Consider the following 27,039-nt stretch of genomic DNA (forward strand, 5'->3'; position numbering starts at 1 on the left):
GGAAAAATAACATCTATTAGTATTATTTAAGAGTGTTATGACACTTGCTTGTTTTATTTACTCTAGATTTATTTTAGAAAGTCATGGCAAGCTTATCTGTTGTGATTAGAAATTTGTATTATATAAATATATGATATTTAGAATAAAAATCCTGAAACTTGAAATTAAGTGGCATGTAATCATAGGAACAGCGAAGATAAAAGATGATTATCTTTTGTTTGACAAACTATATCTTATGATGTTTCGTTCTAGCTTACATATGTAGGTAATCTGGGATGGGGCTTACATAACCGACCGTGTGGCCCAATGGATAAGGCGTCGGACTTCGGATCCGAAGATTGCAGGTTCGAGTCCTGTCACGGTCGTAATACAATCTTTTTTTTTTGTTTTTACTTTAACCTAATGTTTTTTAAGCGCTATTAAATAATACTTTGGAAAATACCAACGAGGTACTATCTGTGTAAAATTGTAGAAGACTTAATTTTAATTTTTTTTTGTTTTCCGGTTTATAAGACTTCGAAGAGTTCACATTAAATCCTACATATTGCTGTGAATAAAAAAAAACAATAGCCTAAACTTTGTTTAGATAAGAAGTTATAAACTGTTTCCTAGTATATATTTAGTAAATTTGTATAGTCTTCTCAACTCATTGTGATTATCATAACCCAAGCAGAGATTAATAATTCAAATAATATACCTCTTAAATTTTTGCGATCGTTTATTTTAATATTTAATTAAAGCACAGAACAAAGAAAATATTAGCCACTTTTTTATTTTTTTAAAAAAGTGCCTCGAAATGGAATTCAGACATGTGTAATCTTGTTTGAAATATTTTGATAACCTTTTTATAGGGTATCGAAGAGGTTAAATCGACAAGAAGGCTGCGAGGGGAGACCGTAAAATAAATAAATTCATTTGTGGCCGCTGACCAAGGCCGGTTGAGTTTTAAATACTACACATGTTGCTAAATGTATGGCTACGAACGCCCCCTTCTTTTCTTTTTCCCTTTTTGGAGGGCAGTGCAAAGCGAAGCCAACTTCCTGTTTCCGGTACGAAGTCGCAGTTCTACAGTCCTAGAGTCCTGCAGTCCTATAGAGTCCTATATAGACCTGTAGTTGGTATTGGTATTTGTATACGTATTCGGGCTCCTTTCGTTGCCACCACAGTTGAGCGAACATTGGAAATTGTTCTGCTCACGGGAGCAGAAGTTGAGCGGGTGGCACTTTATCGAGTGGGTGAGTGGTTCAGTGGGTGGTTCGGTGGGTGGTTCAGTGGGTGGGTGGTTCAGTGGTTGGGTGGCTGTACCGAACAGGGCTTGTAGTTTTGTGAACTTTGCAGAAATGCAGTGACCGGAAAGTTGTAATATCCAATCGCCACTTTATTTGCGAATATTTCCACCCATCAGCCATTTTATCCCTGGAGTCCCCCCCCCCACATTTTGCTGTTGTGCCTTTGTTTAAATGGGCATTACGACGTGGCGGGGCCAAATGAATTGCCCATTGCCGAGTGGCCATAATTGAGACCCAATGGCCATTCCCATTCCCATTCCCCAGATCGGAAATTACAGTACAGTCGCTCCAGTTAGCCGCTAACCTCAAAATGCAATCAAACTTTGGCAGTTTGCGGACCGTGGACTATGGTAAACGAACTGCGGATTGTGGGCTAGGTCAGCCATCATCCTGGGCCATGGGCCATTATCTAATCCGAACTCTTCTTTCTTTTGCACTCGGCTTTTTATGGTTATTTCATCAATTTGGGTGGCTTGCAGTTGACCACATTTGATTTGTATTCTCTGTGATGGACATTTTCTAATGGTTTTCGGTTGAAATTGGATGGCCAGTTAGTCATAGTTGGTCAGCTCCAAGCAAACAAGAAATTTAATTACAAGTTGAGGGGAAATGAACTACATGTTCATTATGGGTGAGAACATTTCCAAACAAATAAGAAATATGAATATTTTCATAAAAGAACTCCACTGAAAAATAATCACATGGTTATAGGCATAGTCTTGTATTATATTTAAATATATTATTATACTTAAATACATGATTTATTTAATACATATTTAAGTCAGGACAAAAATACTGAATACTTAATAAGAAATATAAATATATTCAAAAAAGAACTCGACTGACAAAATAATCGCATAGTTATCGACAAAATTTCGTATTATATTGTGTTATAATAAAAACAAAAACGTAATATTAAGCATATGATTTATTTTTTAAATATTTAAATCAGGATAAAAATACTAGATACGATGATTGTTATATTATCTTTAAACATTTTGCGTCGTTAAAAATCTCTAAATTAACAATTGCTATTAAATTTATTTAAAACCTAAATTAAATATGAAGTCTTTGGATATTCTAATTTTTTCCTTTAAGCTCAATTTGATGCTAAAATACTTCTTTGATCGACCGTTCAAAACGGTACACAAACTTCCCAAAAACCTATGGAAAAACTACTTCGCTTCTTCTGATTCATTTACCCTAACTAACTTATCCACTATAAGGCACTAAGACAACCTCAATTTTCAAGGATCTCAGGCATTTTTGAATATTTCCTCTCTCACAGCTGGAGATTCTCCCGAAGAAGGGGCAATTGCCCGAGTAAACCGCAACCCAGGGCCCTAAAAACAACCCAATGAAATTGGATTTCCTGCAGAAAACCTCACTATTTTTTGTTGTGGCTCCTGGGAAACCCTTTTTTTGTCGAGTCACAAGGACACAAACACACACACAGTTCGGCAGGGCCTGACTAATCTGGCATTTGATGGGACAGTTGGCAGGTTCCACTGTGTCACCACCATTGAGAGACCGCACCACCACCACCACCACCACTAGAAAGAAGCAACCCAAGATGTGGCCATATCCTTTTTCCACTCCATCCAATGCCTGAAATTCCTGAGCATATGGGTCCAATTACGCAGCATTTCCGGCGCTTCCTTGGGGGAACCCCCCTTCCCACGCCTTATAAGGGATATACATACATAGAAGTATGGCAGCGCATCAACAAACACTTCACGCCTGACATTTGACAAGACATTCTGGGTTTTTCTTGGTTGGTTCTTCCTGCATGACGTCTACAAAATGAAATAAGCGGGGAAAAGAAAGAAATCCAAATGCGAAAAAATGGCAATAATATTTTTATGGGCATAAATAATACAACAGCCAGAGGGGATGGTTCCTTGGCCTGGTTCCTTGCAGAAGGTTGGGTGGGGGGGGGAAAACTGTTTTTCACGCCATTTTCCCTTTGGAGAGAGAGAGAGAGTTGGTGGAAACTTTTGGGCTTGGCTAACCGCACGCATTTAATGTCGGCAAAGTCGATTAAGCTTTGTCCGCCGCCAAAGGCAGCTGCTCACTTGGAAAGGGAACACCACTGCCAAGGACTCGCAGGACATCCCCCATCAGGATTACCCCACCGAACAGTTAATGGCTTGTCTATGACTCAGCCACAGCTGGGAATGGACCCACTCGTAGCCCCCTAGTCTTAGCCCATTGTCAGTGTTATTAGTCCGGCGAGCTCAAAACAATTTCCACACAAAAAATTCCCTTGCCAAAAAAAAAACCATGGCAATGAGCTAGATTTATCTAGAGTAGCGACAGAAGCAGCCTTGGAACGCCAAATTTATGGCAAGCAAATTGAAAAGATTGCTTAGCGAAATTGAAAAGAAATATTTAATTTTTAATGCAGCGTATAAAGCAAGAGAATGCCAAGAAAAGCTTCAAGGCACTTTTAAAATATTCTTAGGAGTAAAATGATGGGCAGTGCACACTCAAATAATGATACTGTTAAGCCAATAAAAAATTAGTGTTACCAGCTCAGAGAATTTAACCATATATAGGCAATTATAATATTTATTTTCTTTGTTATTTTGATATATTTTTAAAATGTTATTCGAGAGGAAATCAGTTACTTAAAGGATTTATCTTCAAATTATTATTACACCTTAATTTATTATTTTGGCACCCACATAAAGAATAAAGCTGTAAAACCAAAAAAAAAATTAATGTTACCAGCTCTGAGAAAGTATAATAACCAAGTATAATATTTACTTTTTGTTATTTTGATATTTGTTTTTAAAAGTAATTTAAGAGCAAAATATTTGCTTGAGGGAAATTAGATTACAATTAAAATAAGAAGCCCCACATAATTATTACCTCGTATCCAAAAATATTCACCCCACCCAACCACATATTCAAATATTATTACAGCATATTAAATTTCAATATGGCTAGACTGGAAAACTTCAAGTGGATAACTTATAGGTTTGCACAAGCTCCCTTTTCGTAATTGTTGCTAGGCAAATAAGTTCCGTTTCGCCTGCTTTTGAGATGTCTCAAAACGTTCTATTGCCGAAAATATTCGAGGAATTTAATTTATGAATCTGCACTCGAGGGTTAAGAGCACGAGGCCCTGGCCGCGGGGTTAAAACATCAAAAAACGGAGCTCGGCATAATGCTAAGCAAATACGGCATTTCTGTGGATAAGCCTGAGTGAAGGCACCACCCACACAGCCTCCCAACCACCCAGAAACCCCACCACCCACTGGCCCCGCAAGATAAACAAATAATTGACGATGATGTGAGGTTGATGTTTTTCGGCGAGTGGAAAAGTCGCTGACAGGTGGCAGCCGTACACCCAGCCACCCGTTTTCGGGGGAAATCCCACACTTTTCCAGCCTTAATCCCTTATCCCTCAAGTAAATGTTTTCATTTCGCTGTCGAGACTAACGGCAATTTGTCTGCTCTTATAAGTGCCTGTCTGTGTGGAGCTACACTGATAGAAATAGTTATCTACCAGAAGAGGTAAATTTTAATGTAATTTTAACAGTATCCATCAAGCAATTTAGGATATTTTCAAATACGGAGCCTAAAAATAAACCATACTTAAAATCATATCTAGGGATTTCAAATCACTTATGAAGCTGCCTGAAAGTATGCAAAGAAAATTATAATATGGCTTTTTAATGACAAAATATTGTGTTGCATACTTTTAGACACCTCTATAATGGTTTTTCAGTCAAGGCCCATAAATATAATACGTAAATGTCTAGAAACTTGGACTTTTTAATGACTAGCTTTCTTTTTCTCTGTGTATCACTGCGTGAGTGTGTTTAAGGATATACAGCTCATTAAATACAAATCAGCTTAGGCAGCAGCCGCAAATGGCGCACATTTTTGTACGAACCACTAAAGAAACCAAGAATGTGCCCCACTGCAATTAAACAGACACCACCCATCACCCCCCAAAATTTCCCACCCGACGGAAAGGACAAGTGTAATCCCCCATGCTACCTCCCCCAGAAAAACCCTCGAGGAAATTTCACTTAAGCCGCAGGTAAGACCTGAAACATGGAACACGCTTATCAGACAGACGCCATTGGACAACTCAATTTGCCAACGCGGCGGCCAAAGTCAATTTAAAAAGCAAATATAAACGAAAATACCCCATCCAAAAAAATTTTTGGGGTTTTTATGAGGATGGTCGGTGGGTCGGTTTTTCGGTGGGTGTTCACTTAAGCCGAAGGACATAAACAGCAACAAGAGCAGCCAGCAAAAACCTCATCATCGTGGTCGTCAACGTCCAGACACTAATTAGTAATCCTTGACACGAGTTCCTTTGTCATTAAATATGCTACATGCGCACCACCCATTCAAGCAAACCCACTCATCAAACCACTCAGATGTTGTTGTAATTATTTGTCCACAGGTATTATGGTTTTGGAATGGAATAACTTTGCTGGGTATCAGGTTGTGCCAAAGCGACCCCAGGAGCTAAACATCCAGGCCACCTAATCCTCGTCCCCATTCCGAAAAAAAAAACTCCTCCCCCATTCCCACCGCTTTATCCCCTCTTATGACTCTATCTATTCCACTTTCCGGCAGACATCCATGAGTCATAACATCAACAAAAATCTATCTTAACTACGCACCAACACAGGGACCGTAAAAACACACACACACACGTGCAAATTATGAGTAATAAAGGATGTACACTGACAAAATAACTTTATAAGACACTAGTTTTTACAGCTTTGTAACTTACTCGGTCACATTAGATCTAGTTTTCGCTAGATGGCATGGTCACACTAAGATTATTAGATTGAATGAAATAAATAAATTAACTTATTTAATTATTAATTCATTCTGAATCATACATAGTTTTTTACTTCTACGTAATTATTTTTATTAAAAAAAAAAAAAATTATTTTTGCTTATAAAGAATATATACTAATTTAACTGAATAGATTCTTTATTTGAGGATGAAAATTTAGCTAATATGACATAGAATAAGACATTTTTTTACGCAAATGTTTTTGCCTTTTTGATATTTAACAAACATATGCACTCTTATTTTTTTTAGTGCACTGTGAGTGGTGTACAAGATCAATAACCGAAAGAGGCTACAACTAAAGCTGATTCCCAGCTGGGCCAACGGCATGAAATACCATTTCCATAATCTGACAATTTGTAATTCATAGTAAATATGAAAATTTGATGCGAATTTGCTGAGATTTCTTCCAATCTCTATCTCACACTCGCACCCACATGTGGCCACTTCCAAGGGGCCGGCAAAAGCCAGGGGCATAAATCAGATTTATATTTTTCTTCATTCACGCTGCACACTTTCCGGCTGCAGCTGCCGGCACAGTGGAGCCAAAAGAAGCTTTAAGTATATTTAAAATATAGAAACTATGTATCTGTATGTTAAGATAAATAGTTTTCCTAAGATTTGTATAGGTTTAATAAAGCTCAAGTCTAAAAAAAGGTTTAGAGTCGGTACCCATTAGCATTTCAATTTCAAAAACTTAATTGTATACGGTTGTTGATTATGCTTCCAGTTAGGATCTTTATATGGAAAACTTACTATATTAAATCCACATTTTTAAATCAAATATATCTTTAAATATGTATTATTATATGTATTATATGTAATAAGGTATTTTCAAATTAAAATAGTTCCTATAACCCAAAAACGTTGTATATTATAAGATTGGTTTATAATATTTCAAAAAGTAGTTATGAATTATTTTAAAGTTTTTGGAGAGACGATCTTGATTATGATTTTGCATTTGGGTAGCCTAGGAATTTGAAATTTAATTTCTAAATACAAGCTTTTTAGTTTTCATCTGAGTTCCCCATTTTTTCTGCACTATTTGATTTCAGCCAATCAAATTATTGTAGCATACCATAGTGCAGAAAAGCCATCTGTCTGATTCGATTCTTGGGTTCCTTTTGCCATCTGAGCCTTCTTCATCTTCTGGCTTTCTTCCTGCCCCGCCTCCTGATTTTTCCTCTCCTCCTCCTCCTCCTTTTTATCGCCTCTTTGCCTTTGGCTTATTGAAATGCCGTCGATGTCGCTGTTGTCGCCTGTCGGTGCAACGGAAATGTAACCGCAAAAATTCAAAGCGGCAGACGCAATTTGTTGCGCACATGTGACGACGCATTTGTGTCGGTGTATGGGTGTGGGTATCGGGTGTTTGTATGGGTGTGAGTATCTGTGTGAGCCGGTGTAACGGCGTAACGGTAGATATAAGGGCACCGGCGACGATGACGCATTATGCCCCATGTGGAATCTCTGGGGACGGTGACTGCTGCACTGAGCGAAAATATGACCTAAACGGGTTTCCCTATTTTTGGGTTATCATTAGTGGTTCTTTTACTTTAATCTCTCGAAGATTATTCAGCTAACGAACATTTTAAAAATACTAGGTTTATTAAAACATTCAACTTTTAAAGGAAAACTACGAACATGAAATGAACCACATCGAAAATGGTATAGTACCTGGTATAATTGGATTTTAAATCATTTATTTATTATTATAAATTGTAAATATAATAATAAGATAACAAGAATTTGGAGTTATTATAATAATTATTTTTGTAGTATCTCTAAAAATGTATAACTAAGATATATATTTATAGTTATACTTATCTCATCTCATAGAGATATTGTATATAAAGTATTTTTTTTTCGGTGTACCAACCATTGACCGTCTCTCATCTCTCTCCACCCCCTTTCTCCGCCCCCTTTCACCAGCCCATCCCACTTTTTCCATTCCCCTTTGTGCATATTTTATGAAACATAACACTGCCCGGTAAAATCGAATGAGAGGCGGAAATGTAGCAAACTAGATTTTTTGGCACGTTTACAAGTGTGAATTTAAGCAGGAAGAAGGGGAGAAAAGGGCCAGAGAAAGTGAGAGAAAGCGAAGGAGGAGGAGGAGGAGGAGAAGAAAGCGAGAAGCAGGAGCAAAGCAGAGAATGCAAATTAGCATAATTCGCAATTTGAACACGATGGCGCCAGCCAGTGGTCACTCACCGAGCGAGACCGCAGCGCCATCTGTTGGCCAAATGCCGATGGTCCCTCGTTATTGAAACGTATTTCACATCTGGTATTCGGCTGTCCTACGTGACAAATCAACGAAAATTGCTAAAGAGGAGTGGGTTTTGAGGGGCGTTTGAGGGGGTGACCGCAACACGGCTGCCGAAAGCAAAAAAAAAATCATACAGCTAAGCGCACTTTACATAACTAATAGCTGCAGATGTTCTGCAGGCGGTATTATTCACCTATTGATACCTCTTATATAGGAAATCAAGTATACATGTTAATTGAGAACCAATGTAGCTAAACAATGTAGCTAAACTAACAACTTAATTAAGGTTTTATTATAGTACTCAAGGCTTCAAAATGGTATATAGATTACAAAATGTTTAAGGATCTGTGTCTTTTGTGAAAAACAGATCATGGAAACTATTATTACATCAAAATAATATATACATTATAAAGTATTTTTAGGATCCTTTTCCTTTCTGAAAATCAGTTCATTGAAACCATTATTATATAGCAAACACCTTGTGAATAATAGGGATACTTAAGTTCACCATACTTGTTAATATTAAAGATTTTAGTATTAAATATTACTATATTTTTATCATATTAAAAAAGTATATTAAAAGATTAGAGGGTTAGGTATAAGGTTGTTTTTTTAAAATGCCTATTAACCTTCTCATTAAACCATCTTCAGCATTATCATTAAAACCATACATCCCAGGTTTCGGGTCCTCCGATTACTGGGTATATGCGAACATAGAACAACATGGGTCACATACACATAGGCAGACAGACGTGGCACATGGCATAAATAAGCAATTTGGGCAAACTGTTGCCAGCTTTTAGGCGTAGACTCATTACTGTCAATGGCCAACGGAAATGGCGAATGGCAACTGGCAAATGGGGAAACGGAAAATTATGAGGGTTTGGCCCCACCTAATGGACGATCTATATTTCTATAAACCGCACCAACCCGACTTTCACCCGGCAAGTTGTTTACTGCCCCAGCACTTGACACATGACAAGGACAAGTGGCCAAGGAGCTGGAAAACAAAACAAGTTTTAGCCACAACTCACGTCTCACATGGCAATGGTTGCATAAGCGACCAAAAAAAAAGAAAAATGAATCCACACCCACTTTTACCCAAAAAACAACTTCACCTTATCGGAAAACAGGAAAACTTTTTTCATTTTGGCGTGAAAATTTGTAAACATCAGCAAATAAACGAAACTTACATGTTGAGGGGTTCTTTGTTTTTTTTTTTTGGATGGCCCTCACACGAAAAAGGGGTGAATATTTAATAGAGCAAGTGCCCAGGTAAACCTCTCCAACTTTTTCGGTTCTTTTCTTTCATTTACCAAATGACAAATTGCGCTGGCCAGTGGCATTTCGGGTGGGGGGTTGGTACAAAAGGTGTTTGACTTAACACTTGTTGTTACACATGTTACACCCCCACCATTCCACACCATATCCGGCAATTGTTGTTGTTATTCTACACCCCCCAAACCACCTTCTCAAATATATTCCCACATATACGTTCATATATGAAGTAAGTTTTTCGAGAGACCCCAGCTTTCAACGCAATTTACCCGAATTACACTTGGGAGGCATTAGCCAAAAGATTTTTACTTTCGGAACCATTGGGGAGTTTAGGGTGCGTAATTGAAATTGAAAAAGTAATGTTCCCAACGTTCTCACAATACATATATGTAATATCATTAAGTGTTGAATATATGATGAGCTCATCTATCTGAGCGGGGAATTATTTACACCTGCGAAGGTGTAGCCACCGTTGGTAACAGATATGTTTGGACTCGCAGGTGTAAGGCATATTAATAATGAAGGTTCTTCTCTAGATTGGGTATACAATACTTATATAATGTACTCAAATTTTCAATCTAATATTCCAAAAATGCCTTTTTTTATATATATTCATCCATTCTCTATAATTTAAATAACTATATGTGCATTATATTACCTATAAGTAAAGATTTTATATTTTTCGTAATATATATCGTCTAATTTATATTGAAAAACCAATAACCCCTTGACCTAAGCAGTAGAATTAAAATTAAATACATTTTCAAAACGCATAAATGAATCATAAAATGCAACCCCTCCCCTATTCTCCCACATCTTAATCAGCTTTTTTAATAAGCAATTAAAAAATGTCATCGTTCAGCTATCGAATGGTTACGCAACCCTCTAATCTTTAATGAAATAATTGTTTGAGCCATTGAGCTATTCAGTCATCAGTCGGAAAAACACTATGATGATTCATTGTATTTGTTGGGTAATAAAACAAAGGCGTGCTCTGTTTAGTCAAAAAGTCACTTTAGTTAATTAACATAAAGTCACTTAATGTCGGATATAAGGTAATTTAATTTGTGAAACTAATGAATCATTAAATCACCACATAGCTGGCATTCTATGAGTTTTGTAAAGAAAGGAGAAATTTACTTAGCATAGAGTAGAGACTATTTCAACAGATTTTTTATATATTTTCTTATTTCTTGTATGAATCATTCTTTTTAAGTAATTTTCCTGTAAGGCAACTCCCAAATTTCTTTTGACAATCGAGTGCCTAATCAATCGATTGACTTCTGCCTTTTTTTGCTGACACCTGTCAGGGATGTTTTTTTAGAGGGATTCGCATACAAAGGATGAGATGAAGCATTTTAAAATTCCACAAGCGTTTTACACCCAACTCCAAGACATATTTTTCTTTGCCTTTCGAATTTTCTTTTGTCATCCGGTTTATTTATATAAACACTCAACGCGTGGACGTGTGTGAGAGCTTGTCAATTTTCATTTGGTTTATCGCTGGGACGCAAGTTTTCCACTCTAACGCTGTCAGGTGGCAAATGCCACTAATGAACCCAAATGAATGGCAGACACTTACAAAGCAGTTTACAACACTAACTCCTGTGTGGAGAAGGGGGCTAAAAAGCAAATCGGGAGAGAGAGAGAGAAATGAAGGCAAAAGCTAAAGCAAAAAAGTGAGTGGGCAAGGAGGGAACACCTCAAGATTGAGACCCGATAAGCTGGTTACTTAAGACCCATGACAAATGTCAACACAACACGCTCGGCTTGCATTTATCAACACTGGCTGTTGAGATTTGCAACAGCTGCAATCGACAAGTGCGGAAAAGCGGGGAAGGCGGGTGGAAAATCATGGGGCTGGGGCTTCGAGGGAGTTACATTTGAAACTCCGAGAGTTTTGCATTTGAAAGCCGGAGGCGAGGACAGCAGCAAGACTTCCAGGACAACGACAGCCATTAATCATTAGCGCAAAAGTGCGACGTCTGTCTAAGGAAATGGCAGCAATACACACGAAAAAATATCAATTTACAAGGGAGGATAAGGTTTAGCTTATGTAAAACAGTCTGTAGTATTAGAAGCTTTGACCAAAAGAGAATTTATAGGCAAAGCTTAAAAGAGTGTTAGTCCTTAGGGATTTTTATAGTAGTCTTATATGTTTTGAAACAGCTTAAGATCAAGTTATGCCTTTAAACTATCTCATATCCAATCGATCATTGTCTTATATCTTTTTCTCTGTGTAGTTGAGGCTTGGGGTATTGGTAAAATGAGTGTGGGCAAAAGTATAACTCTGGTTGGAAGTCCCAGGTCCAAGCTTTTCCGCTAAGCGGCTTCTGACTGTTCTGTTGCTTCTTTTGTCAAGTATTTTCATCTCTTAGCCCCCATCCCGGATTTTTCGTAACTCCCCCTTTTCGACAACAATAGACTGGGCCTAAAATGTTTTTTATCTCGGGCCGCAGACGTCTGCATGAAAATTGCGGAAAATCACTTCATGAAACACCGACTTGTACCTCTCTGCCTCCTTTTCTTCACATAATTTATTATTCATGTCCTTATATGCAGAATGTTCTCGGGGAACACGTACTTTTCACTGGGATTATATAATTTGACAGTGGCTGGCATAAGTAATGCGACAGTTGCCTTTTTCTTTGGGGGCAATTGTTGTACATTAAATAAGCCTCAAATTGATGGCCAAGCCATTTGTTAATATTACGTCTGACCGAAAATGTAAAGGGATATCAGCCGAAAAAAAATGGGCTTCTTGCTTTTTGATTACATTTCATTTTTTTTTGGGTTGCGAACTCTATTTGCGGGATTGACATCAAACCCCCTCTTGAAAATGAAAGGAGATCCATCCCGGCAACGCCTTAGCTAAGGAGAAACTTTTCCCCAATTTTCCTGCTATTTTTGGAAAATTCATTTGCATATTTTTTTCGGTTGCAGCTCTTTCATTAAGTTTGACAGGCGACCTCGAGGCTCATTAAAAGGCTTAAAACTTGACACCACCGCCGTCGACCCTCGCTTTTCGCTCCTTTTGTCCTCCGGCGAAAACTGTTCAAATAAAATAAAAACATTTAAGCGAAATTCGCATGACACAGGCCAAAGTTCTAGGAATTAAAATACTCAAGCTTAATTAAAATGAATACAAAAAGTTGTTAACTTTCGTTCAAAAGTTTGCGTAAAATTAAAAAACTTTATAGGCTATTTAGTAGGCGTTTTATTAAGAGCTCTTAGTGCAACTGGGCATTTAAAAAAGTACATGATATAAAACTAAATCTTTAGAAATGGATACATTTGGTTCTAAATAAAAATGTTACAGATGGAATTTAACCATTTATTAGATGTACATCGATTTAACAAAATTAAATTTATGAAATCGAGTTCTGTGTTATATTTATCAAAATGCCCTCATTCTCAGTTTAAAATTGTCACTACTTTCATTGATATTACAGAAAATAAGTTACCTTTCCTTACACATAAACTATTATTTTTAAGAAATTGGCTATATAAACAAATATATAGTGATTTTGGTGATTATTGTTTTCAGTTGCAAAAAAAAAGTAATATTTTTTAATTTTTTCACAGCAAAAACTAAAAAAAATTATTAATTTCGAAAAAAGTTTGGTCAAAAATACCTATGTAAATGGGCACCTCCTATCTTTTCTTTATGAGTCCCATTTCTGGTCTTTATCGATTTGGAACATGTATTAATGACAAAAAAAATAGTTTGTTTTAGGAGATATTGAAATTAAAAACTTTTATAATTATTTGAAAGAGATGACCAAATATTACCATTCAAAACATCCAAAGATATATAACATTAAAGCCTGCCGAAATTCCTAAAAGTATGCTGCAAAGTTTTCTCACTGATTTCGAAAAAACAATTGGTTAAAAATATATATGTAAATGGGTACCTTTTATCTTTTCTTTAATAATCAAATTTTTTGTATATATATTTTTAAAACAAATAAAAAGAATTTTTTGCGATAGCTTTATGTATTTAGGACTAAAATAAAAGGTTTTGCTCGAGAGATCATTTATAGTATTTATAAAATATATTTTAGACGTTGAATACTTATATAAGTATTTGTACAAAATGACCAAAGATTACCATTAAAAACATCTAAATAGCACAAAGCCTGCCAAAATTCCTAAAAGTATGCTACAAAGTTTTCTCTAAATGATGTACAGCTAACGAAAGTACGCAATTTGAACACACACGCGTAAAAACCAAAACAGGACAAAAGGTGTGGCCAAGTGGCAGAAAAACGCAAAAAAACAAACAAAAAACAGTGGGCAACGGAGGCGAAATTAATAAACACAATGGGTCAACTATAAATTACAGGCGCTCCAATTTGATGCGGCTAATATGTAAAGACAATTTAATTAAATGCGCAGGCGAGAAAAGTGGAGCAAAAAAAACAAGAAGGACGAGGGGAGAGAGAGGAAACAAACGAAAGAGAGAGGGAGAGAGAGGGACTGGGGAAAACGGAGGGGCCTTCCCCCAAAACGATGAGTCATGAAGGTCATGACGAAAGCAGCGGCAAAAGTCGCTGCCAAAACGCGCCGCTTTGATTAGGCGCTGTTTTTGTTGTTGCCGTGACAGGTTGACTGCCAGACAGTTTGGCAGCACTCTCTCCCGCTCTCCCACTCTCTCTCTCTCTCTGGGAGAGCGAGCAAAGTACCGCTAGCAGATGAAAAATCAATTTCGCAATGTTACGACGTTGACTTGCGCACATGTTTGTTTGTGTTTGTGTTTGTCCTGCTATTATTATTATTATTAATTTTTTTGCGCCCTTAACCATCAGCTTAAATTACGCCAATCAATTACCTAGTATTCGCCGAAAAGAAAATCACTCACCTCTTTAGCACACTTTCCTCGTTTTCACTGATATGTGTGTGTGTGTGTGTGTTTGTGTTTTTGACTTTACACTGAGAGTTTTCCTCACTCACAACAACAAAATATTTAGAAAAAATGTGAACAAGAATTTTACAGTTTTTAAGCTGTTTGGCAAGTCACTCTTCGCGGCTTAAGTCTTGATTTGTCTTTGCGTATTTCTTGCTATTGTTCTTCCAATGGAGTCACTTTTAGCAACTGTAGTTTTGTTCGTTTTAATATGTTTTTGGGCCGTCGGCGGCGACGTGACAACGACGCCCGCGTTTTTTGCGTGCAGTTGCGTCCGTTGCAAAGTCTGATGCTGAACTAACGGCACTTCCACCGACAGCCGCCAAGTCGCCTCGCCACTCTCTCTCGCTCTCTCCGCCTTTCTCCCGCCTGCCCACTAAGGCTCTCTTCCGCTGGAGAGGTAACAACCCCCGCAAGCGAGAGAGCGCCGGAGAGAAAGCAAAACAACTGAGAAAGCTTTTACCGGTGTTCCAACTTGGAAAATACCCGGTACTTACTTTTAAAGGGTACTTGGGTGGATACCAAAGAGGCGAACCGTACCCAAGTTCTTGAACTTATTATTTATTTTTATAGATCTCCCCGGTTTATAATGGTTTTAAGTAAAGAATAATGGTTTAAGTAAAGAAATAAGGTACTTAATATACATATTATAATGTTGTAGTTCATTTTGTTTGATTAATTTTGATAATGTTTTTATGTATCTTACGTTATACGCAATTAATCCTCAGAAAATAGGTACTCCTCTCATATATTTTCATTTCATAGTTATTAACTTTTTCTAAATTAAATAAATGTGTTATACCAACAAAAAATAACTGATTTACCATAAGTAATTACAATTAAAAAAAATATTTAAAAATTATCTTGTTAAAGTCAAGACTGAATACAATAAAATAGATGAAGACATTGTTTATGCACTTTAAAGGATAGAAACCAAGTAACACTAACTACTTAGAAAAAAACTTAAAATATATCTAAACAAAATTACCAATACAAAATTAATAAACTTTACGGAGGGACTAAATTCAATACTTATAGAATACAACATACTCCCGTAATCTACGTCTACCGGGTATCACAACAAGCACACGGATGCGGATACGGCACGTGCGGCGGCACCCACAACAGAGCGCAAGAATGGGCAGGAGAGAAAGGACGAGGAAACGGGAAGGATTCCGGAGAAGGACAACAACAGAGATGCGCACCCTGCGTTGCCGGTTTCCAGAGTCTGCGCACAGTGGCAACTCTGCAACGCAACTGATTCACAGTGCGGTCGAAAAGTACTCGTACAAAGTAGGGACAATATAAGAAGTGATCAAATCTTTTTCTCAATCATATTTTAAATTTGTTTATTACTGTATTTTAATATTTTTAGTTATATATAATATTTTTATATAGATTTTTTCGGACTTCTTACTATTTATAAGCAAGTATTTCAAGATAACACCTATAAATTCAAAATTTGAATTGAAAAAATTGAATTTTAAAGGAGTATTGAAGTACATCCTAATTAAGACTGCGCCTAGTTTTAAGAATTATAACTAATATTTTTTCAAAACAGATCTTTATTTAAAACCGGTCGGCCACTAACTTACCACGACAACTGTGCCCGGAAAGGCAGAGAGAGAGAGCGAGCCGGAAAGCCCTCGAGAGACCGCATCGAAACGAAGAAAGCCGAACTCACCCGAACGAAGCCGAAGGATCGGAAGAGCGACTAGCATAGCATACTACAGAGCGCAGCGCGGCAACTCTGGATGTGGCACTTGTGTAATATTGGCAATTAACTAACTGAAAATGGGGTTGATTCCTGAATGCCAGCTGGGCGTAAGGATGGGGGCGGAGTGGCGGGGAAAGGACGCCTTGGATGGATGCTTGAAATCAGTTGAAATCTGATTATGCATCAACTTTATTGCCTAATGACTTGCATCTAACTCAAAAGCAATCTGCTGGAAAAGCTCATTGCTGTCCTGGAAACCTGTGCTGAAAAATGGTGCATCCTTTTTGATCCTTTGAAGGTAATTTTAATAAAAATCGAAAATTAAAAAAAAAATAGACATTTACATTTAAAAGTGAAATACGTTTTTTCCTTTCTGATCCATTGGAGGTAATTATAATAAAAATCAAAAATTAAAAAAGAAATAGACATTTATATTAAAAACTTAAATACGTTGTTTGTTCCAAAATAGAACATTTTAATAATAAACATTTACCTTAAAAAACTAAAAATCGTTTTTTATTCCAAAATATTTATTAAAACATATGTATGAACATATGTATGTAGTATGTAAATTTTATTTGGATCAAAATATAAATAGCTAGGTAGGTTAAATTGAACTGTTAATATGTTTTATTGCATTTTAAAGTAAAAGGAAATTGCCTAAGAAATAATATTAAAACCTAATCTAAATTTTCATTTTATTTTTTTTTTAAATACAAAATTGTCTACAATTTTTACAATTGTGTTTCCTATGGGAATAATTGAGCCGTCAAAAGTAAATTTCTTATTTAAATAATATATAAAGAGATGATCTTGTTACATAAAGACGTAGTTTTTCTTTTGAAAAGCCGGGGATAATAGGTACCCTACAACCGAGTTTAGTAATTCATCAGGAACCCTGTCATGCCCCCACCACCTTTGACCCCGCCAGCAATTAGCAGACGCCTGGAAATGAATTTTCCGCACCAGGTGGACGTCTCCGCCCAGTGATCCCTCAGCGTGTACCATGTTTTCCCATTTTTTCCGCACTGACAGACGTACGTTTCAATTATTTGGTGGACCTCTCACGCGAGATGCTCCAAATTCGCATGCCACAACAACTGACCGTGGTCCAATAAATCATTTGATTTGTACACTTGCCAGCGGGCAGGGGCGGAGTTGGGAAAATGGTGTGGGAGGGGCGGGGGGGGTTTCGTTTTGGGGGCTTCCAGGGGACTTGAACTCGGGGCACGTGGTGTGCGTGCCTTCCGGTGCTAAATCAAGGCGAGCGCTTTCGAATTGTCTTACCTTTCGGTGGAACCATGGACATGGTCCAACCAACCCACCACCCATATAAACCCCCTATCCAAATGGGAAAACAACTGTAGTTAATATTTATGGCGATTTAATCTTCTCACTTGAGCGCTGCTCAGTTAAGTTTGATAGAGACGAACCCAAGGGGGGGTCAAAGCTGCCCATCTCTCGCTTTTCCCCTCAGGATGACCCTTTTTTTTCCTGTTTACTGGTAGTGATCCTTGGAGCAGCTTTTCCAGCTCACAGTTTGTTTTGCGTGTCCATTTAATTTCCGCCTGGAATTGCTTAATCAAACACAGCAGTGGGGATAAACCTTAACCAACCCCCCCCCACCCTTGAAAAGCCCCGCCCCTGACATCCAGGCATCTCATCTCCCCCTTTTTTTCTCCGAAACTCTGAACAAATCGCTTGAGTTTCATATGGACAAACGCCAAAGTTGGCTTAATGAGTAGTTTAGCTCATGTTCCCACAGCCATTCATGGACGGGGAAGTCAACTTTTCTAGGGGGGTTGGGGGTGACTATATGAAAAGGTGCTGGGGGGTGGTGGTTTCTGTGTGTGTGGGTTAAACAAACAGCAATGTGCATTAGCAACAAATTGTTATTGTTGCCAGGCTAAAGGCGATAAGAACAAAAAGTTAAAGTTCCTTTTTTGGGGGGGGATACAAGAAAAACAGGAAGGGAAGAAACCAAATAGATGAAGATACTCATGAAATTATTACACTTCTCTTTATGAATCTATGAGAATTTGGGAAAATATATTTTTAAGCCCCATGAAAATGCATTTATAAAGATTTGATGTATTAACGAGTGCTTAGTAAATCTTGCATAACCTTTGAAATGGTATAATAGGGCTTCTTATTCAGGAAAAACGGAGAGGGAAGTCACCAAAGAGAAGAAGATAATCATGAAATTACTAAGAAAAAATTTAAATCTAAAACAATATGTTTAAAATATTATTGTTAGTCCCCATTAAAAGGCATTTATAAAGATTTTTTGCATTTACGAGTATTTAGTAAAATTTGCCTAACGTTTTAAAGGTATAATGGGGATTCTTAGGTTAATCCCCTAAATTCCGACGTATGTGCTAAAGTATTTTCACTACTCCCCCATGAGTTCACTTTATCTAGCTGATCACATAATCTGCCGACTTTCAACTCCAACCCCATTAAACGTATCCAGTGAAGTAGCAAATCGATGTGGAATGGAAATCGGGTCTTCAAGCTCTAATTTAAATTAATGACACACAACAATTGGACACGCCCCGTATGAGGGCCTTGCAGCCCTTATTCTTTATTTTCAATTAAACAAATAGCTGAATTTGACATTTTTGTGCTGCGCAATGGCAGGAAAAGTTCAAAGGAAAAATCATAAACGGAAATAACAAGTCGATGAGGACGCAAAAGAGGAGGAAAAACGCGATAAGAGCGATGACAGGCTATTCCCAAACCCCCCCTCCGCACTTTTTCTTTCGACGTCACTGAAGTTCTTATCGCGATGGCATCGAGAATCCTGCCGGGAACGATGGGAGTGGAACAGGCTCTTGGCCTAGGCAAATGTTTACTTTTACCCCGCACTTCTTTCTTCTTTGTTATCCATCTCGTTTCTTTAAGGCGATTACTTAAATTTCCCGGAAAATGAAAACTTGGACAAAAATGAACACATTGCAGTTGGGTTTTATGATTCAATTAGCCACAGACGAGTGAATTCTTGGGGGATAAGCTAAGCCTTCTGCAAATCAGATAAAAGTACTGGGAAAAATAAACCTACCAAAGGTTTGCCTAAGTTCGAAAATGTAGTAAGTTCATAGCATGACTCCCTAATCAAGAAGCCCTAGAATGTAACAAAAACTTTACTAAAGAAATTTTTTTTTGTAGGTTAGAGGTTTTTAGTTTCCACCGCTTACTTAAATTACACTCATCTATATTTTGAAAACTAAGTACAAGTTATATCAAGCATAACCAAAATTAGCAAATCCCTTCCAACACCATCCAAGATAACCAGCTTGCTTTAAAACCCCAGATTAAGTTCAGCCAAGAATCCGTAAAGCACTGACCAAGTACCCTCTGCAAAAAACGAGTACAAGCATCGAGTACCTGGGTACAGTCACCTGTCAGTTGTCAGTGTCAGATGCATTGTAAATTACAAGTTCATTTGCGACTGGCATTACATCCGCTTAAGAGCTTAAGCCGGACCGACTTACACGAAAACTTTGCCAAGCTGCATAAATTATGAAGCTATGGAGTCAAGCGGGCAAGCAGTGGGTTAGAAAGAGAGACAAGGAGAGAATAAGAGGGGGATGGACTGTGGACAAGGTACAGTCACCGCTAATGGAACATAATGAGGAGCCATTAGCGAGTGTCGCGTCTAACTGTGCATTATGCACTTTTTGGCGCCAGCGAAGCGTTCAATTGGTGTGTATGTACTTTGGTTTTAGTGTGGCTGCACTTCATGTTCGTTCAATGGGTTTCCTTTACTTAAGTGAGGCTGTACTTCACCTTTAGTGTGGCTGCAGTCTAACAACATACTGGGCACACTTACATATGTGCTACAAATTAACTGACACGCACCAACTAATGAATGATCTGCCCCTCAAGCATCATTAACGTCGCAGCTTCACTTGCCACGCTTTTATTTGATTAGTTCATCATTTATTATTATTAATTAATGGATGGTTTTGCAGCGCTTGTTATTTATTATTAACCATTATTAAATACCCCAAACAATAACAAATTCGACGCGATTATCACCATAATTGCGGATATGGACAGAATTCAATTTGTACAATATTCTTTGGTGGGAAATCCTAACAAACATAATAAGCCCCTCGAAAACCAGTTTCATTCGTATATTTATTTCGGTTTTTGGGTTCAACTGCAGCCCACTATCGACTTGTGATGATGCTGCAAAAGTATTTTTAACCATTAATCCCAGTTGAATGGGTTTATTGTGGGATGAAAATGCGATGCGAATAAATGAGGAAAGTAAAACTTAACTGACTCAGCTGAAAGTTGCTAAAGATATATGGTCACCCTTGAACTTATCAAATCATTTAGGATCCCCCATCGTTTTCACAGCCATTTATTATATTCGGTCATGTTATAGTAAACAATAATTTTTTAAATTGTTGTTAAATTGTTTTCATTTCCGTTCAATAAAGATAGTTGACTAATTTTGTTAAAAAATGTATGGAACGATAAGAAACCCAATTAGGTTCCACTGAATTTCGACATGGACCATCAACCCTGAACTTTTGAACCTTCTAATACCCCCAGCTGTTTCAACACCTATTAATTGTCATAAATCTTATTCACAAATCCATTGAGGAATTTCGTCAAACTTTGCTACCGTTTTCGGCCCATACAACATCATCAGATCTTAATCGACTCCGCTCTTCCCCAACATCATCTGTTCATCAACGTCCACTGATCCCAATCAGCATCATCATCATCATCATCGTCATCACAGCCGACTTTGATGCCCCTCGAGTTGTTTTGTTAGAATCGAGCGGCGACTTTTGTTGTAATGGCCCTCGAGTGAGGGCATTTTTGGGTAGCCCCAAACACTCGAGCCAGCGAATCGCGAACCGGAACTCCGCAAAAGTGTTTTTCTTTTTGCATTTATCGTATCTTTTTTACGATTCTACCTTTAATAGCAGACAGGCGCGGAGATCTTAGATTATTTGAAACAAATAGAATCATGGATCTGCTCAAAGCCTAAAATTAGAAAACTGTCAAGCAACAATTGGTACAAACTGTAGGGGGTTTCAATAAAGTCCACAATGCGAACAATTTTGCTGGCTTAAAAAATTCAATATTTCTTACACTAGTTCCTCTATTAATTCATTGTATTTTAATTTGCTTTTTACGTATTTTTAGAAATTAATAATAACCGCATTAATAAAATAGGACAATATTTGGAAAGATTTACTTTGTATTAAAAAATTATTACAAATTTCAAGTGAATACACCACTAAAAAACAGATTTTATTTTGAATTCCATTATTCTTTATCATTTATTTTTTAAAAATGGTACTCAAGCTCTTCCTTTGTTTTTAATACATATCTTAAAAAAGATTATATTTTTAAATAAACTAAAATTACACGTTTTTGTTATTTTATTATTGGTCTACAAAAATAAAATCATTAGGTTAACAAAAGAATTCTTTAGTTTTGTGAATATGATAGGAAATTGATTTATTCTAAATCATTCAAATTCTAGACAATAAATTGGTGATTTCAACCTTTAAAATATAGCATATGATTTCAAATTATTATTACTATTACTATGGTAATTATTATTATTATTATTAAATTTTGTGATCTGATTCTGGCTTAGAACTTCAATACTACATTCTTCAATATAAGTACTAAGTACTGTAGAAAAATCCTAAAAGTCCCTATTGCAGCATGTCGGCACACAAAAGACAGCCCCAAAAGTTGACCCCTCTGCCCAGTTGTTGCTACATATAATTAGTTTAGCCGCAGAATTTTGACCAAGTGCCAAGTGGCATGTACTAACAATATAACAATATGCACCACTCAGCGGGCTGCAGACCAAAAACCGAAGCCACAGCCTCACCCACCAGAGCAAAAAAAAAGAACCAAAAAAGGGCGGGCCTTGGGGGGATCGCAAAAAAAAAAAAAACTATTCCAAAAATTGTTTGCTGGTCGCGTCTGCCTTTGGCTAATTAAACGGCCAAAGCAAACACAAACAGAAAAAAAAAACCAGAGAAAAAACTAAAATCTGAGCCAAGCAAAAAAGGCAAAGAAGAAGTTGAACAGAAAACAATTAAAACCGAGCATGGAATGTTTGTCGGAGTGTGAGTGTTTGATGGAGGGGCTATAAAACCAAATCACTCCAGCGGATTCGCCAGCAGTTGCCGTTCGAACGTTCCCAGATCGAGAATTCGCATCCATATATCATCTATCATATCTATTATTTTTTTGTTGGTTTTTTGCAAGTGACCAAGTGTGATCTGTGATTCTTGAAAGCAACGAGAATATGTTGCGACTCCAGTTCTTGACCATTGCCCTTGTGCTCTTGGGCTTTTCCTCGGCCGTTCTGGCCGGTCGTCTTAGCCAGCGGTACTTGCCCACTCCGCAGGCCAGCCAGTTGCACTACCACGGCGTCAGTGGCCAAGGACACGCTCGTCCTGGCGCAGGAGCCCCCTTCGCCGGCGGCTCTGGTTTCCAGCGCCAGCAGCAGCAGCCCCAGATCCCCATCGTGAGGAGCGACTACCAGAGCGATGCCAATGGCAACTACAACTTTGGGTGAGCTTTTTACTTAAGTCTTGTAACTTTAATCTGAATTGACATGTTCTAGAACTAGCAAGTTCCCCAAATACAGGCTCTTGAAAAACTCTAACCATAAAATTCGACTCAGAAACCCCAAAATTTAAGAAAAACCGTTCTCAAAAACCCCTTTTTGATCTTAAAAGTCAACCAAGAACGATTTAATCTCAAATTCTCAAAATCATGATGTGACTTCTTTCATTTCTGTTTTAAAGTCGCTTTATAATGAGTCGCTTATAATCCTACTTAAGAGAAGTTTCTTCTTGATTTCAAGTACTTTTCCTCTCAAATATGTTTCTGACGAATTTTTGAGTCAAAAGCATTGTTCTTCTTTTCCGTATATTTATATAATTTTTGTTTTAAAGAAAAACACATTGACTTAATTTACTGGAATGTTAAAAAAATTATTACCCATTTAGAACAATTATAAAAACTTAGGAAAAACAATTTCAAGTTCATTAAGCCTATAAAATATTTTTTTACAGTTTGTATGTCCCAAAGAAATACATTTTGATCTTTAATCCATCCACTAGGTAAAAGAAAATAAGTATAATTAGCAGTAAACTATCTACAGAAAATGTACATTTAAATTTAATTCTATACCCTTTAGAAAAGTATATAAGCTAAGCACAATAAGGAAAAACATGTAGATGTTCCATCTATAAACTAGAAATGCCGAAATAAAAGGCATTTTACCTGTTCTCAATTCTTATACATTTGACAAAGCTAATTACAAATCCATATTTTCCCAGCTTTGACACTGGCAATGGAATCCATCGCGATGAGACCGGTGAGTTCCGCGGAGGCTGGCCCCACGGATCGCTGGGTGTCCAGGGATCCTACTCATATACCGGCGATGATGGCAAGCAGTACACGGTGAACTACAAGGCGGATAAGAATGGATTCCAGGCCGAGGGAGCCCATCTGCCCGTTTCTCCATCGGTTCCCGCTGTCCCAGCTGGGTGAGATTTTTAAAATCCACTATATAACTATAATATTATATATTTCTATTAAATATTATGTTTTTTCTATAAATCAGACGCAGTTCTTATGGGGCTGGTGGCTACCGTGGATCGGCTTCGTCGCATGTTGCTGCTCCTGCCCCGGCTACCCGATATCTGCCCCCAGGATATCGCCAGCGTAGACACTACTAAAGGATATATCGATGATATAATCGATGGAAGGATTAGCCCCTAACAACCAGAAATTTGAATTTTAAACTGTAAACCTTAATAAATTGACACCCTTTTTGGAAATTACCAAGGATTCATAAATTTTAATGGTATTCAAAGTAAAACTATTTTGTATTATATCAGATTCGTTAGCTTCCTTATAAAGGTGAGTTAAAAGGTTTGACCTTTTTAAAAATCAATAAAATTTACATTTTAATATAAAAATGTTTTCCCCTTTTAATCGCTATTAAATTGGCTATCCAATATTAAAATATACATATAAAATTCGTAGCAAAAACCGAGGAAATTCCAAAAACCGCCTTTGTTGCCAATTTGAGCCAACAACTTCTGGGCCCCGCCCACAAAAGGCTGCCAAAAGAACACACGGCCACGCCTCTTTGCTGTTCGCCTTTTTTTGTGGTCTTTTGACTTTTGGCCAGAAACCAAAATAAGTGCTCAATACAAACACAGAGTTTTGATGGAAGGAGCGAATTAATATGCAGTTAAGCAGTTACAGTCTGCAATCAAAACAAGCTAAATCCCCACTTTTGCCACGTTGCAAACTTTTTTGGCCACCCTTTTCGGGCAAAAAAGTCGTAACTTTTTGGCCATTGTCGCCAGGCATTAATCATAAGTAAAGCCAACTTTTACCAAAGTCTGAGGCTCTGTTTATTTTTTGTCTCCAAGTCTGAGCTTTGAGTTAAAGACCCTCAAAAAAAGGAAAAAGGGCACAGACAAAAGGTGGGAAAACATGATTTAAATATTCTAGGTTGAAGAGATTTATTGATACTTATCTAATTATAATTTATAATGCCAAAGGATAGGTTATTATTAATTATAAAATAAGTTATTAGTCATTAGGAACAGAATCAGGGAATATTTATTAGTTATAGACAGTAATTATGGTTAGTCTTTAAAGAAGGTCTTTGTTCTTAAATAAAAGTTATAACTGTCTGTGCTAGCAGATCTTCGGTTTCATCATATCAAAATAATATATGATTCTTTGTTATTCGAAAACTTAGGAAAAAAAGGAAAGCCTTTCACCGCCTTTTCAAATGTAAACGCTCCCCGTTTTCCCACTTCTTTCTCTCATTTTCCCTCCCATCCTCCTCTTTGCTGTCAATTTTCCTTCTCGCATTGTCTCTGAACTTTCTTCTCATTTCTTTTTTTCGAAATTGTTTTCGTTGATTTTTCCCAAGCTATTCTTGTGTCTTTGCCTTTTTCTAACAGTCGCCTGGTCGTTTAGCATTCGCATTCCGTTTTAGCATTAATTAAAATTACACTGAATTGCTCGGGGCATCAGGGGGATTCCCAGAAAGGAGCAAGATTGGGAAAAGGGACGGGGCGGTAGTGGGGGCGATGGGGCAAAGGATGTTCACATAAATTAAAGGCGCTTATGAATTTTATAAATTATTTTCCACGTTGCGGCCTCGCTTGGGAAGATGAACAATTGCAAGGGGGAGAAGTCTGGGATACGTGGAGGAGGTCCTAGCTTAGATGGGAAGAAGTGGTACACTGGAAGAAATTATTGTTTTAAAATGTATTTATATTACTCTACATTAGGGGTGAAACATAAATCACCACGTGCTTGAAATCACTTCTAAACATCATTCTATAGTAAAATATAGTCGTTTGAATAAATTAATTGAACTTCTGAGTTGAAAAAATATTGTTGCCTACTTTTAGACACATAAAATAACAAAGTGATTTTTAAACCCACGTGATTTGAATGGCACTATTTTTGTTTTTATTTTAAAAATGTTTAATTAAAAATATTACAAAAATTATATTTCTTAAGACTTAAACTTCTTTTAATGCTTATAGAAAAATGAGTTGATTAACTTATAATTTATTTTATATTTTTATACTAAGTCATTGTTAAATATTTTCAGATAAAGTTAACTCCCTCTCAGAAACAAAACATTATTTTCTTTATTTTCAAAATTTGAAAACCTTAACTTAAAATTAAATATTGACACTGATTTTTAGTATATTTTATGTAAAGAAGAATACGATTATTAGTTATTAATTATATTCAATAGTGATTGGTAATTTGGAATCAACATCTTATTAAAATTACTTTCAATTCCGATATATTTTTTCGGAATTATAGATTCATATGATTTCTTTGAGTGCATAAGGACCGGCCATTATGAACAGGCATCGTTCTGAAAGCGCCCGAAAGTAGGCAGCGCTTATTGAATTTCATTAACATGTGAACTGGGTCTCCCATCCTTGGGGGCGGGAAAATCAGAGGTTCTCGGGGGTGTGGCAACTGCAATCATTTGCATGCATGTCTGTGCATGTTTAACTACATTTCCACCCCCTCCATCCACAATGAACTCACTTAATTTTATGCCAAAACAATGACACGCCATAAATTTAAACGGATTTGGCGTTGTGCCGCGAGCAAAAAAAAAACGAAGAAACGACCAGGGAAGAAGCAACCCTTAAACGAGGGGGGGCCATTCGACGACTCATGGGTGTCGTTCCAGGGGGGTTCGGGGGTACTGACATTTGCCAGGGGCAAGAAACACACTTTCAAATAAGTTTTAATGCCAAAGAAAATGCTAAAATCACACACAATGACACGAGAAAACAGGCTAGAAATTCCGCAAATGCAAATACATTTAGTATAATGTCAGGTGTTTACAATTTGAATAGACTTAAAATTAATTAACAATCTTTTAGGCAAGTAAACCACTCATGTGTTAATTATTTAAGTCTGCAAACTATCAAAAAATGCTTACAAGAATAAAAACACATTATATATAGATAATATATTTTAATGAAAATATTTATATTATTAGACTTATATTTGATTGTAACATATTGATTGGTTTGGCAAACACTTATAATGGTGTCTAAAAATATACATTACAAATATGAATGTTCCCTATTGACATGAATTCATAGACTTCAAAATTAAAATAATTATTGTTGCATACTTTCAGACACCTCCCACTTAAGAATTTAAAAAAATATTGTTGCATACTTT

General features: G+C 37.0%; 2 protein-coding genes and 1 non-coding gene across 4 annotated transcripts in view; 2 read left to right on the top strand and 1 right to left on the bottom strand.

The window, feature by feature from the left end:
* LOC108005386 (SH2 domain-containing adapter heavyweight) overlaps positions 1–27,039 on the bottom strand; it is a 63,063-nt gene that overhangs the window by 21,848 nt on the left and 14,176 nt on the right. The window lies entirely within an intron of this gene.
* On the top strand, positions 293–365 carry TRNAR-UCG (transfer RNA arginine (anticodon UCG)). Its single transcript has one exon. It is a non-coding gene; the product is annotated as a tRNA-Arg (tRNA).
* Cpr11B (Cuticular protein 11B) lies at positions 22,438–24,133 on the top strand. Its single transcript, XM_036821368.3, has 3 exons — positions 22,438–22,848; positions 23,622–23,831; positions 23,909–24,133. Exons 1-3 carry the CDS (start codon positions 22,580–22,582, stop codon positions 24,021–24,023), a joined length of 594 nt encoding a protein of 197 aa, XP_036677263.2. The 5' UTR covers positions 22,438–22,579; the 3' UTR covers positions 24,024–24,133.

The sequence above is a fragment of the Drosophila suzukii genome, chromosome X (assembly GCF_043229965.1).
Source record: "Drosophila suzukii chromosome X, CBGP_Dsuzu_IsoJpt1.0, whole genome shotgun sequence".
Taxonomy (NCBI): domain Eukaryota; kingdom Metazoa; phylum Arthropoda; class Insecta; order Diptera; family Drosophilidae; genus Drosophila; species Drosophila suzukii.